Raw genomic sequence first — 14,401 nt, forward strand, 5'->3', positions numbered from 1 at the left:
GTCTCATGCCAACTAAGGGCTGTATTGCTGTAAGTAAACTTCCCCAGATCAGCCCTGCCACGAAAGACGTTTGCTGAAAGAGATACAGTATTCTGAACAGCACGTAACAAAATCTTAAGGCATTAGCAGGAGGACTTGTGGCTAGAAAATTGCCAAAAATGTTCATTCTTTTGCAACTTCTTTATCTCTCACTAGTTAGCCTCCAGGAGAGGCTTTCTACTCCAATTGCTATTCAACTTGAAGGTCACCAGCATTAGTCCCAACTGAACGGCAGGATACAGTCCGTGCCCAGAGGTGTGTGCTGCTGTGGGAAGAGCTATCTAACTCCATCTATAAGTTCCCATTTACTTTGCAGATTAAGGATTCAGCACTATCAAATGGCAGGAGTATTTCTGGAATAGAATTCAGAAATTGTTATTTCATTTCAAAGCACAGACATTAAAAGCTACCCCTTCAAACAGCATCCATGCCTAGCTGTACTGTTCTGGTGTGAGAAGCAGAATCAAGTCAAGGAGGGGGCAGAAAAAGCACAGCTGTTTGTGGAGTTGTGGGTAAAGTGTTGTTTAGAGTTCAGAAAAACAGCCTCACTTAGTCATTTGCGTACCCTTTAAGACTTTTTCTTTCTTTCTTTCTTTCTTTTTTTTTCTAAGGTAAATGTTTCCAAACATATGAACAAGAAAACTATAAAGAAAAATGAAACCAGACTGGCCAATTCTGGCATTCAGAGAGGTTACAATATCAAATACAGGTATACTGGGATTTAATAATTTTAAGATGTAGAAAATGAATAGGTTTTGTTTGTAATATCCATATCTTAAGAGCTTTGCTTGCAAAGAAGCTTGAGCATGCAGCAAAGAGGGCTTTGAATTCCATGGGCTCCTAGTTACATGCTGCTTAAAAAAAGAGGAGGAAAACCAACAAAAAATAGACCACAATGATGAGAAATTACCGCTGTGACATTACTTGGGGTTTCTTGCTCATAAATAGAAAACATCTGTGCTTTATAGTAATATGGGAGTAAGTTAGAAGTCTGAAGATTGTGTCGTTGTTTAGTGATAACAAATGGCAAATAAATAGTGCTGTACTTCTGCAAATTGGTTTGTAAACCCTGCTCAGAATGCACCTGTAGGGTCGGATTGTAGCAATAAATATCAATGTGCAGACCAAACCAAATATAAGAAGGGCTCAAAACTTACCAGTGCTTCCTCCATGTGAGGATCTTAGAACTAGGCTGCTTCAAGCCTGTGCACTCCCAAGCCCTGGAACAACCTACCTGAGCTCACATGCCTTGTGCAGGGCCCTGCAGGAGCAGCGCAGGCTCTCGGTTGTGCCCCAGGACCAGCAGCTCTGAGCTGTGGCATGGAGCTAGCTTGGCACTGCTGCAATGCCCCCCCAGCCAACCGCTCCCCACTTGGAGCTGAGGATTGTTTTAACAGCCCGTTGCTGGTTCAGTGGGGCCATGGGGCACTTGATGAATTCCCTCCTCCAAAGAAGACGTGACTTGCCCAGGGCCACAGAAAGACCGTGCCAGAACTGGGATCAGGACTCTGCAGTCCCCAGGTGCCAGACACGTGCTTGCCTTAAAACTGAGCACTTCATCAAACCGTAAAATCCAGCCAGATGGTGACTCTTTGCTATTATCTGGACCGGTGCTGGGAAGCTTAATGTGTGCAAGGCACAGTGAAGATCTGCATTCCAGTTTCTACGTCTAAGGCTCAGAAGCCTAGGAAATTGACCCATGTTTTAGACCTGAATGTTCCTAGAAACTTGAGCACGTTTGAACACAAGCTCTGGCTTGAATCTGTCCTTCCCATGGAATGTTTCTACCTGCTTTCGGTGGGGAAATTCATTCTTTGGGAAGAGGTATGGAAGTGCATGAGCAGTGACTGGCTGCTTCACCAACCTTGCTCTACCTGTTGCCTGTAGACCTGATCAGTATCTCCTCCTCAGAGTAGTAATGGTTGCTGGAGTCAGCCAGTGAATCAGTTTTGCCTCTTGGCAGTCATTTAAGATCTCACCATACGGACTCACAGGACCTTTGCCACAGATGCATATGAATGTTTGTCCAGGGGAACACCAGAACTTGGTTAAACTTTCTCCAAGCTCCCATCAGAGACGATAATTCTTATTATTACTACTATTATTTGCAGCTGAGATTTTTAAAAAGCAGTTTATATGGCTTAATTCCTGTCTCATAAAAGTCAACAGCAATGATTCCTGTTAGCCACTCTGTGAGTGAATTTGGACCATTGTTCCACCTTCAGAAAAACCTTTCTGAGCTTGTAAGCAGGCCATTGCTCCTTGCATCCTGCTGCTGGGGGGTGAGAGGGGGCAGGAAAGAGTAAGTATGTGTTACTCCTAATTCCAGTTATTCTTTTACTCCCCTATTTCCTGAGGCAGGTGCCTTTGAGGTGTTTGCAAAGACCAAGTATTTTTTGCTAATAGCTTCATTTTGCACGTCTTTTATCCCCTCATCCCAGTCAGCGTATTAACAGTGTGTTGGTTCAAATGAAAAGCATCTCCCTGCTAACAGCAGCGGTGACTTTTTCCTTGCTATGAGTTTCAGGGAGCTGCTTGAACTAAGCATATGTTTTTCAATTTCAGGCAGCGCACTCAGACTTAACATCAAAACATTATGAACAGAAAAAATGATACAAAAACTAAGGAGCAAAATAAATGAATGCACTAAACATAACTGTTTTTATTTCTTGCTAAATTGCATTCTGATAATGGAAATGGATTTACCTTTAATTCATAGTGAATTGAAAACTTAACTCTGCATTCAAGCCTCAGCCTGCCAGTCACCGGCAGGCACTGACGGCAATGCTCTGTGCTCCAGGCGGATCAAAAGAAACTCATTATCAGTCAGTCATCTAAGAGGATATGACGGCTTCACGTCCAGTTGTTCGGCAGTCTGGAATGGATCTTTTCTGTGTCTGTTGTCTATAATAGCTTTTAGGGCTGGCTCTTCTTCCAACGCACAGTACAAATCCTCTGGTAACTAGTACCAGCCACGCACAACAAAAGCCAGCTAAATCTGGTATAAGCTCAGAAATTGATGACTCCTTGCCCTTTCCTCGTCCTGAAGTCAGAAAGGGACTCCTAGGGCAGCAGCCCTAGGTGCAGGAGTTCTTCTGGACTCCTACAGACACTGATGTCACCCAGACCTGCAAGACCAGAAGAGTGAATTCCCTCCTTGTGTGCAGGTTGAAGCTGACCAGTGTGAACAAGTTGTTTTGCACGGTTCCTTTGGCAACTCTGGCGCTGCCTGTTCTCCATGAACCCAGGAACTGCAGCCGAGCAGAATTCCCTTGACAGGCATTAATAAAAGCAGATCAGTTAAGGTGGGCCTATACTCATCTTCAACAAAAGTTGGCTTTGGACATCTCTGCTGTTCCAGCAAGCCAGCTGCAATTAACGTTACTTTTCATTCAATCTAAGAAGAAGATACCCCCTTGCCCAATGCATGTGCAATCCATCATTTGCATGCCTCAGCTCTTCTGATAATTTTCTCCCAGATCCTTGCCTATGTGCCTGCCCCAGCCACTTTCTCTCAGTGCTTGTGTCAGTGAAAGCCTTGTCTCAGTGAAAGAGGGATCCATGTGTGCATGTTTACCTAGGATGCTTTCTGATGTTCTTCAGTTCCTGCATCTGTCAGCATCACACTCCCAAGCACGCACACACAGTTGATTCCAGAAGCCTTCTGTCAGTTTACTCTATATCCTGTCCTTCACCTATGTGTATAGCTTCCTAAGGAGTGTTAATATATGTAAAATAAAGTTAACATTTCCTGTATGGATAAGGAAGGTAATTGGGAAAGGGAAACCAGTACATAAACAAGATCCTTCTCTTTTTTTCTTCTGTGGGATTTTCCTAGTAGGTAAAGAAAGAAATAAAACAGCTGCAGAGCTGGGAAAGTGAGCAGACAGAAGTGTTTGTTCATTCTGGGACAGAGGTAGCAGGCTTAGGCAAGCAAGAAAATATGAAAAAACTCCCAGACTGCAGTCACTGCTAAAATCTCACTCTGTACATGCTGAGATGCTGGGGATCTAAAAGGGTCCTCTAAGCCATTCGCTCCAGGTCCCTCATGTTGTCAACACCATTTTATACAACTGTTCACAAGACACTGACTTATTACTAAAATTAACACAAGTTCCTGTCCTTGCTAATACAAGAGAAAACTTGTCTAGAACTTCAGCCTACTGTTGCCTTGGATATTATGGCTAAATTGATAGCTCTTACTATGCTTTGGTTTCTTCCCCTACTATTCATTGAAATTGCCCTCACTCCTTGGCACTTACTCCCAAAGTATTTATGCTAGGGTCTAGAAATGATATTTGGGGTCTAGTACCACCATGAGGAACATCTTATGACAAGGAAATTTTGTGTGGCTGCAGCCCACTGCAACAAATGGCTGCAGAATGGAGGACACTCACGGAAACCTGTTTTTGAAAGAGCTCAAACTATTGGATTTTAAGTGGATACCATCCCTACCCTTCGATGACCCTTCCCTTCTCTCCAAGCACCCACGCTCCAAGCACCCATTCATCTTTCTTGAACGAAGGTGACAGGACAAGGGGAAATGGCTTTAAGTTGTGCCAGGATAAGTTTAGGTTGGCTATCAGGAAACACTTCTTTGCAGAAAGGGTTGTTAAGCACTGGAATGGGCTCCACAGGGAGGTGGTCGAGTCACCATCCGTGGATGAGTTTAAAAACCGTTTGGATGTGGTGCTCAGGGACATGATTTAGTGGAGGGTTGTTAGTTCGGGTAGTATGGTTAGGTTGTGATTGGACTCAATGATCTTTAAGGTCTTTTCCAACCTGAGCAATTCTATGATTCTATGATTCTCCTTTCACAATAAGTGACACAGCCTCTCTCCCCTGAAAACACCTCACTGAGGCACTAGGGTTATTCTGTTGGTTTTGTGGTTTGTCTATGTTCTGCGTAGACAAGAATCTGGAGCAAAAATCCCCAATTGTAGAGTTTCTGTATTCTTGCCAAGACCTGCCCTTTACTCTGTATCAAATCCAATCCTGCAGCTGACATTATTGAAAAAAGCTAGCGCTTTGCAGTCTAACCATCTGTAAGCTTCCAACTTGCTGCACGTTAGGTTAATCAGATTTTTGTGGGAGGAGAATGCCCCACGCTTTTAGAAGAATTATGTCCTTTGCTGAGAATTGCGTGGGAAATCCAAAAGCACTTGTTAGAAATGTAAGGACAACCCAACCAACACTGAGCTGTGGAAGGATACCAGAGTGATGTGTCATACTGAGGATTAGGTAAGCAGGAAGATGGCAACATATGAACGTGAGGACAGGAACTAATCTGGAGAGGTGGGGAGCATGCATCCTGTTGAAGAGAAAGATGAGCCTCCAGCCATGCAGCGCAGACTCCCAATGGAATCTCACCCTAGAAAGAGCTCACACACACTTTATTCCACTCATCAATGGGACATCAGCCCCGCAGAAGCAGCTCCTTTACAAGCCGACCTCCCAGGTTCTGGCAGTGCCTGCAGCAGGGCCCTGGCAGCCTGCAGAAGCTTGAGGGCCGCGCTTGAGGGAAGCACTGCGGTTTGCGAGGTCCCCTCCTGGGCTCCGTCCGAGCTCGCTATGCTTGCAGGTGTCTCGAGGCCTCCAGGCTGCTTCTGACTGAGCGCAGGGCGAGGCCTAGCGGGGCGGGCGGGCTGGGGCAGCCCCACGAGGGGAGGGAGAGCCGTCTCTCAGGCGGGGAAGGCGCCCCGTTCAGCCACCTCGCCGCTTGTTTTGCTGCGGGTTTGTGGTGTTAAAAAAAAAAAAAAAAAAAAAAAAGCTCCGCAAACCGACGGGCAGAGGGAAGGGGGGCAGTCTGGGTGATGGGAGGGGAGAGGGGGAGAAGAGTGGAAAATGTTGGCTCTGTCCATGGTCAAAGTAATTCAGCTATAATCCCCCTTTCTCTTCCTCTCCTGGAGCTCCATTCATATTCTAATCACAGCTTTTCCTTCCCCGGACCAGCCACTTTTATCACAGCCCCAGCTTTGCACTTTTACTTCCACTTCCAGCACACACAGCCGCCTGCAGAATCACCAACTTTTCCCAGCCTCTCCTCCCTGACCCCGAAGCGGGACGGATCCCCGCTCCCTCGGGGTAGAAGCTCCGATTCCCGCGTGCCCAGCGGCACCCCGTGCTCTCCCTCCGGGAACGCGAAGCCCCGGCCCGGAGCTGCCCCAGCACCGCTCGGCGGGACGCTGGCAGCCTCTCCCCCCGGCTCCTTCGCTACCCACACACATCGCCCTTTTTTCTTAACCCCCCCCAACCCCCGCCCCATGAGGGACGTCGGGGAAGCCACGAGGAAGCCACGAGGAGGAGGGGAGCGGGCGCTGCCCGCCCGGCCGCGCCCCGAGGAGCGCAGCCCCGAGCCCGTTGGAATATCGGAGGCGATTTTGATCCGTGGTTGTAATGAGCCAAAGGCGCTGGGTGGGGGCCGGGGGGAAGGGAGGAGTGGAAAGGCCGCTGGAACTTTAAATAAGAAAAACGTTTCTAATGCTCTAATAGAAGAGGGAAGTCGAAGTGTTGGGATTGCGTAGATCTAAGGCCCCCCTTTTTGGAGGAAAGCTTTTCTTATTCAAAACAGCATCACAATGGGCTTCACATTGAGCCTTGCCACATCCCCATCTGAGTAGCAGCCATTCATCAGGCTGGCTGGCCTATCAATGACATTTCTCCCATCAGGGCTTCTATAAAATGATGCTTTTTCCCATGAAACATCCGCAAACATTTTGACGGGTCTGGCTTTGCCCTGCTGGATTACGGAGTGTCCCCCTCTCCCGCGCTCCCCCTCCCCACGAGCCGCCGCTGCCCTCCCTCCCGCCCCGCTCCCTCTCCCCTCGCTCCGCGCACCCCCGAGCTGGGGCTCTGCACACCCCGGCACCTTGGGGCTCCCGTCCCGTCCATGGGAAGAGCATGCATTGTGGGTTGCTGGAGGAACCCGATATGGACTCCACAGGTAAGTGCCCCCTCCCTCCCTCCCCTCGCCCCCCGGGCAGCGCTTCCCGACGTGACGCTGCAGCCCCGGGTCTGCTCTGCCCGACGCGACGCAGCGCTGGGGTTTTCCCTTTCTTCTTTTTTTCTCCTTTTTTTCCTTTTCCCTTTCTGCTCCCCGGGCTACCGGCCGGCAAACTCGTTCCCTCTCTGCTTCTAGTTGTAGGCTTTAGGTTTTTTGGGAGCCTTTCGGCGAGGTTTATCGGGGAAGTTGCTTGCGAGGTGCGCAGCTCGTCCAACGGGCAGCGCCTCGAAGGGGAGAGCTCTGGGGACTCCCGCTCCCCAAACTGCCGGCCCGGCCGCTCAGCCCGTTCACTCACGCCTCCCAAGGAGGGGAGAAGCCGGAACAGGAGCGTGACGAAGGGATGCTCTCCCTGAGGGCCGCAACCCGCGCCCCGACGGCCGCCGCTGCCGCCAGGCGCGGCCCGACTCAACGCGGCGGTGCGGCGGGGCCGTGCCGGGGGCCGCCCGCGGGCAGGGCCCAGGGCCGTGCGTTCCCTCTGCGGCTGTCAGCCGGGCCCTGCCGTCTCTACGGCCCCAACTACCCGCCCGCTCGCAGCGGCCGAAACCCTCCGGAGCCCGGACACCGGCACACAGCCGCCAAAACAACCTTTGCAGCTTGAATTTATCTGACCGGCGCCGGCACGCGAGCCCTCCTCCTTCCCTCTTTCCCTCCCTCCCTGGGCAGAGCCTCCGGGACTCGCAGCCCCGCAGCGGATCGAGTACCCCGCGCCTCCCCGACGGCTCTGCGGGACGGCCCCGGCTCCCCGCGGCTCCCCGACGGATCCCGGGGCTCTTTCATCCCTCACCCCGGGACGATATCCCGATAGTGTTGAGGGGAGAAAGTGCTCCGCGGGGAACTGCGCTCGCGTCCCGCCCGTGAGCGAGTTACGGACGTCGGATGGAGCTGTCCCGCTTCGCTCCGCCGTTGCCGGGACGGCGCCGAGCGCGCTGCAGGCGGATTCTCGTTGTTAGGAACGGGCCTTCAGGGGACACCGCCCGAACCGACAACCAAACCGAAAAACCAAAGCAGGCAATGGGTTCCCTAGCCCTGCATTCGGCGCCGCCCGTCCTCGGGCAGAGGCTCCGCACTGTCCGCTCCCTAAGTTCAGCGCGGCTGTAATAAATGGCAGCATGATTGATTAAGATAATATTAATCAGAAAACGCTTTAGTCTTGCTAAACAGATGGCAAGAGAAGTGGGGCTTTGCGGTTGTCTCATTCAGACACCTTAACCTCCCTTTCAGAGGACTTAATCCAATTAGCTTTTCTCCCGAGTTGCAGTTGTTATGTAAAGATCCTTTTGCATCGCGGAGAAATATGGCTTCATTGAAAAAAATCCCTCGTGTTTTAATTCTCCCTAATGCTTCATCTCGAAATAATAATAATAATAATATCCCATGGCCATCGGGCAGAGGCTCCACACTCTGCAGCGTGCCATAGTCGGCAGGAGCACCTCTGGTTTCAGAGTGCTGCCTGGATGGGATCCTTGGGATGTGGAGCTGAACCTCCAGAGAGAACCCAAAGCCCATGAACTCAGCAGAGAGCCCTACAGTGCCGATGGGAGATTGGGATGAGGCCCTCGGAGCGCTCCGTGCTGCCGGTCTGCCTGCAGGATACCAGCACAGTGCTGGGCTGCCATCGGCCTGCCGGTGTAACGGGACCCAGCGCCCAGCACTGGCAGAAGGGAACGAATGGTCTTCATCGTTTGGTTCGGTTCATGAAATCGCCGATACTGGTAGCATTCAGAGCTGGCAGGCAAAGCAGTTGGGACAATTTAGAACGTGTCTGTAACACAGAAGCGTGCAGCCCAAGGTCTGACTTCTATTTTTACTTTTTTTTTTTTTTTTTTTAATCCAAGTGAGTGGTTTATTTTGCTGCTGAAAATTGTTTGCTTCACCGGGTGCAGCGTGATTTACTAATAGATGAAGTGGCTGCTGTTGTTGTTTCTTTACAAGCTCTCAGGCAACCCAAACTGAGATTTATGTTTGTTCCAGAAAATGAAGGAAGTTATTTACCGCTCCGCAGTTTGCTTACAAAGGTTCTCACCTGCTGAGCCGTTATGATGATCCTTCAATTTGTTTGAATTCTAAACTCAATACGATGCAAACACGCAGCAGAAGCACCACTGGTTCTTAACGCAACCAAACCTGGCTGTTTCTCTCATGTGATTTCACATCTTAACGCGATTTGATGTGAAAGAAATGGAACAAAACAAAATGCAGCAAAACCGTTTTGTTTCTTGCTGGCTGTGGCCGGGCCCACTCCTTGGCAGCAGCCATCATTCACAGCCATCCCAGTGCTGTGCTGGTCCCTGCTCCTGAGGGTGCATTCCAGACGTTGGGCAGGCTGAGGGGCTTTGTAGGGCTTTGTGAGTTGGCCGGAATTCTCCCGAGTGAAGAAGTTTGCCTTCGAAGTCTGACACGGAGAGAAGGATGATTTTATCATTTACTTCTCTGAATTCTAAAATACACCGGGAGGTAGAATTGCGGGACTTTCACTGCTCCACAGTCTGCTCTTTACCTGCCTTAAAGGAAAGCTCCTTAAAGGGATGAAAAGGAAGAACCGAAACAAGATTTTACATAAGAATAGCTGGACGGCTGCAGGAAATTATTTCATTTATTTAAGTCACAGTTTAGGGCTCATGGTCCTCAAGATTTTATTTGAGTGAAAGCTTCGTTAAAGAAGGGGCTCCTGCTTCAGGCAGATGACACTTTTGCCCGTGGGACTGCACTGAGAGCTCCACAGCTCCGGTGGTCCCACACTTCTACAAGTGGTGAGAGGAGATCTCTGTGAGCTGTGAGATCCCTGTGCTGGGCATTAGAGCTGTCCCATAGAAAGTCACCGTGACTCTGCCCTCAAGCACAGATCAGTGCTCCCATCAGCATTGTCAGCTTGTTTGCTGGTGGGAAACCAGGCTGCTTTCCAGCCACTGGTGCTGTCACCGAGAAGGAAGGTTTGCACACCCATACGATCAGCAGCATCTCCAAATGGAAGTGGTTTTGCATTTTTTGAGCTTAATTTACACGTTTTGCAAGTTGGAGCAGTCAGAAGGGACGCGTCCCCTGGGACACAATTTCAATATGTGGGGTTTTGCCGTGGTAAAATAAATGACATTGTGGGAGCACCGGGCTGCGTGCGGTGGGGAAACAGTAGTGCCTCTTCACACGGGGACTTTTGAAGAGGCGGCCTTAAATACAGCCAGGGCGTGGGGCTTTGTAACAAAGCCTTGAGAGCCGCAGCGGGCTGTCGTGTAACCAATACAAATATAGGGTCAGTCCTTTGGGGGATACTTGATGTGACATTAAAGTCCAAATAATTAGCTCACAATTCCGTGAGCCGGAGGTCTGCGAATTTTCCGAGTTCACCCGCTTGTCCGTTTCCCCACATCTGCGCCGGATTTTCCATTGGTTTCATTGTGTCTGGAAATGAATGCCCCATACGATCCGGCCCTGCTGGAGCCCAGAAGCCCGGCGGCCGAGGCGATCGCATTGCTGACACTCGGGTTAGGAGGATGGATAGCATAAAGGGTATTTGATGGCTGAGCGATCCCATAGATAGCAAGAGCAGGAAGAGAATGCGGTGTCGATGAAGGAATAGAGACCTCTGTAAGCTTTTTATTATGCTTGCATTAAAACATGCTTATGCATGTCTGCTAGATCCTGCACGCTTGTGCATACATGTGGAAGTTTTTGTGTTTAAAGCTGTGATAGTTTGTTATCAGAGATCTCAATGCTGCAATTTCTCCCTGAGGGAAGCACCTGTTGAAAACCCCTGTGTAGCTGCCCCAAAGGGCAGGTGTGCAGGGTCAGCTCATGACGATCCTTCCTAATGGCAGCAAGTGTGTGTAATAACTTAATTGCCTCTATTTCACATGCATAACTAGCAGTCCTGGGCTGTCTTCATTCTTCCTTCCCATTTATTTTCTCCCAGGAGGTGAGCAAAAAAAGAAACAGTCTGTTAGAAGCAAAATGTTAGCCCATGCTAGAGATGGGGCTTACTAAGTGGCACAGCTTGCTGCAGGAGCCCTGCTTCTTACGTTCTCCATGTGTAAATAATAGGTTAGAAGTACTTTTGACCCATTCTTGCTTTTCTGATAAACTTGAAATCAGGAAATGTGGAGAGGGTTAAATAGAACCTTGGCTCTCGCTGCATCCAGTAATGAAGGAAAAGCTCATTTGCAGCTTAAATTGTCTCAAGGCTGAAATGCGGGGCTCAGCGCTGTTTCATTCCCTTCAACTACAGCTAAGCACTTTGTTCCCTTTTATTGGTAAGTGAACTTAATTTCTCTAAAATGGAATTTGTTACAGCAACCAAGTGGATGATTCACAGCTATGAATGACAGGTTCACAACTAATTAGCAGCTTATCCTGGGCATTTTTTTCTCAGGATCTCAAATATTATGGTAATGGGAAACGGTACATTTTCAACAGCTGGAGCAGTTTGTGAAAGTTCTCTGAAACGTACAGCATGAGTAGTTTGAGGCAGTAACTTGGGAGCAGCAGAGCAGACATGTATAGTGGGACTTCTCATGTTTTCTAGGCATGCAGTGGTTAGCGTTCTGTAAATTTCCTGCTGCTTGTGAGCCCTGTAGTATGAACTCAAACACTTAGAAATACAAAATCCTTTTCTTCATTTACTTGTTGAGATCGTATCTAGAAGATAAGGAGATTTGCCTTGGTAGTAAGGACTGCAGGTTTAGACTGTTGTCTGAATGACTCTTGTCATTTTCTGGAATGCTGTCTCTAGACATAAAACTTGTTGCTCGGCTTTGCTTTCTTCTCTTTTAAAACTCTTCCTACTTAGAGAATTACTGTCAGGTCTTCTTTATGCTGTTTTCTTTGTAGGTATTTTCACTGGCTTGGCTATTTGGGACAAGACTTAAAAATGCATTAGATTGAACAGAACTCATTTCATTGCATGAAAAATATCTTACGTGCATGTAAGTGTGCACGTGAGACCACTAAGTCAACCACACAGTGTAATTGCCATTTTCTCTCCAGCAGGTATGAGCTGGCTTGTGTAAAATTCGTAAAGCAGATTTAAAAAAAAATAATAAAAAAAAAAATAGTAAAGGAAATCAGAAGGTAGTGGGAAAGAAATGTAAATATGCACAAAACTAAATGCAATAATAACGGGTTAAATCAGAGTGCTAAAACACCCTCAGTTGCAGCTGAGGAAGGGCAGCATAGACAAGAGTCCATTTCACTGATGGGGACTCAGGAGCTGGTGGCATCCAGCACTGTGTGAAACCCCTGTGTCCTGGGTTCTGGTCCTCTCTGGTGGCAGCAATGCTTACCTCACTCAAAAGGCCCTGCGTATCATCCTTTCCTCAACCCATGATGCTTTCCTACAAGACTGAAAGCTTCCTCATGTCAGAGGACCACCAGGAAAGGCTGTATGATTTTTCTAACGTTGTAGGATCTTGCAGAAACAGGTCATTCATTAAATAAAATTTCAGGATGGGCATAGGGAGCAGGCCCAATCTTATCCTTCAGAGGAAAAAAGAAATCATCAAGAAGCTGTCTTATGTGATTTCCACCTTATCTGACATTCAGTTTTTGCTCATAAGGCAGGTTGTCCTAATTAAGCAAATGAGTATTTAATGTCAGTTTTTTCCAGTGTAACCTGTTGCCATCTCAAATGCTCAGGGGAAAGTTAAATCCAACACAATGAAACAAAATCCCTGGCTGCTCCTCAAGCGACAGTGACTGGATACAGACCATAAAAGTGTGGTGCAAGCAAATGTGGACAAAGAGTCCTGCTCTGCAGGTGCCATGTCTGGGCCCAGCTATGCCACTTTGTAAGAAGAGTTTCCTGCTTGTGTGGTGGGCTTTCATAGAGTTACAGAATGGCTTGTGTCAAAAGGGACCTTAAAGCCCATCTAGTTCCAACCTAATGCCTATCCTCTGTGCAGGGCTGCCACCCACCAGACTGACCAGGGCCCCTCCAACCTGGCCTTGGATGCCTCGAGGGATGAAGCTTCCTTCAGGTACGCTGGCTCGTGCCATAGCTAGACGCAGCAGGCTTCTGCTTAACCTTCCTTGCACTTGGCATGGTGCTTCAGCTCTAGGCTTCTGCACACCAGACCTAGCCCAAGCAGCAAGCGTGCCTGAAGTGGGTGGGATGGACATCCCATAAGAGGAAAATGTGACATGAGAACCGAAGTAAGAGTTATCACACCAATTGCAGCAGGCCTGTGGAATGTGTGCAGTGTCCATTAAAGGCTGCTTCTTCCTGGCTTTGGGGTAAGGGGTGCGAATGGATGCTGTCTTTGGGGAGGAGTCCTGAAAAGAGGCCTCCAAGACCTGCTGCAGAGGACTGCAGCTGCCGGAGAAATTTACTCCATGTCTCCTGCAGGTGGAGAGCAGGTACCCTCTGCTTCCCCCTTCTCCTGAGTGGAGCAATAACAGGTACCACTGGTCGCACAGGCTGGCTAGCACAGGTTTTCCACCACCAGAGCTAACATTCCTAAGCGCAGAGCCATGGGGACAATACTTGTGCAGGGGCCCCTCTAATGCAAACATTTTTTTTAATGAGTTGTGGTAGGGGCAGCAAATGGCCTCCATTGAATAGAGGTGGGAAGAACTGGGGAGGACTGCTTTTGCAGAGCATTTTAATCACATGGATGGAGCAGCGTGTTCACCTCTTCTCCTTGCTGGGTCATTTCCACTTTGAGCTCTGCAAACAGACCATCTATTGAGCAGTTAGTATTCAGTGCTGAATATTCAATACTAGACTCTTGTTTTGGTGAGTCTTAGGAAAAAAAAAAAAAAAAAAAAAAAAAAAAAAGAGGAGGAGGAAAGAAGACTTCTCTTTTTTCTCATGTTCCCTCCCTGAGTTTGCTTTGCATATTGTTCAGAGAAGACTGGAGGCTTCTCAGAAAAGCCAGGCTCGTGGTTTTAAAAGCACTGGTCCAGTTTCATAGTACTTTCTAAAAGGGTGGAAGAGACAGCGTGGAAGGAACCAAATTCGTGCAAAGTTTGTGAATCTGAAAGTCTAGACACATTGGGACTGAGTGAAGACTTTCTGGGAAGCACATTTAAGCTGTGAATTTAATAGTATGAAATGCATGCTCTAAGTGCACGGGTTAGTTCTGTGAGGTAGCTGTCTTTGTGGCAGTACATTATGACGATTTATCAATGTCCTTTCGGCTAATTCTCTGGGTGCTTTTTGAGAGCTGAAAGAAACAGTGCTCATTTTTTTCTGTCTGGTTAGAGCTGTATTTGCTCACAAAATGGTTGTGAGTAATGTAATGGCTGCATCCTTTGGCAGTAGCGAGCAACTGCTAGATTTGGAATGGATGTGCATTAAGTGAGGGAAGGTGGCCTTTACTTCAGCAAATACAGTATCTCTGACTCTTCTTCAGTCAAGTGACTCTTTTT

The 14,401-nt window shown here is 48.3% G+C and overlaps 1 protein-coding gene across 1 annotated transcript in view; it reads left to right on the forward strand.

The window, feature by feature from the left end:
- Positions 1-6,939: 6,939 nt before the first annotated feature.
- Positions 6,940-14,401, forward strand: part of RFX4 (regulatory factor X4) — a gene marked incomplete at both ends in the record, with an annotated part of 90,902 nt that continues 83,440 nt past the window's right edge. The window contains 1 exon segment of the mRNA XM_079549598.1: positions 6,940-6,982. Coding sequence (XP_079405724.1) covers positions 6,940-6,982 — 43 coding nt within the window.

The sequence above is a fragment of the Tetrao urogallus genome (genome assembly GCF_951394365.1).
Source record: "Tetrao urogallus genome assembly, chromosome: 1".
NCBI lineage: Eukaryota > Metazoa > Chordata > Aves > Galliformes > Phasianidae > Tetrao > Tetrao urogallus.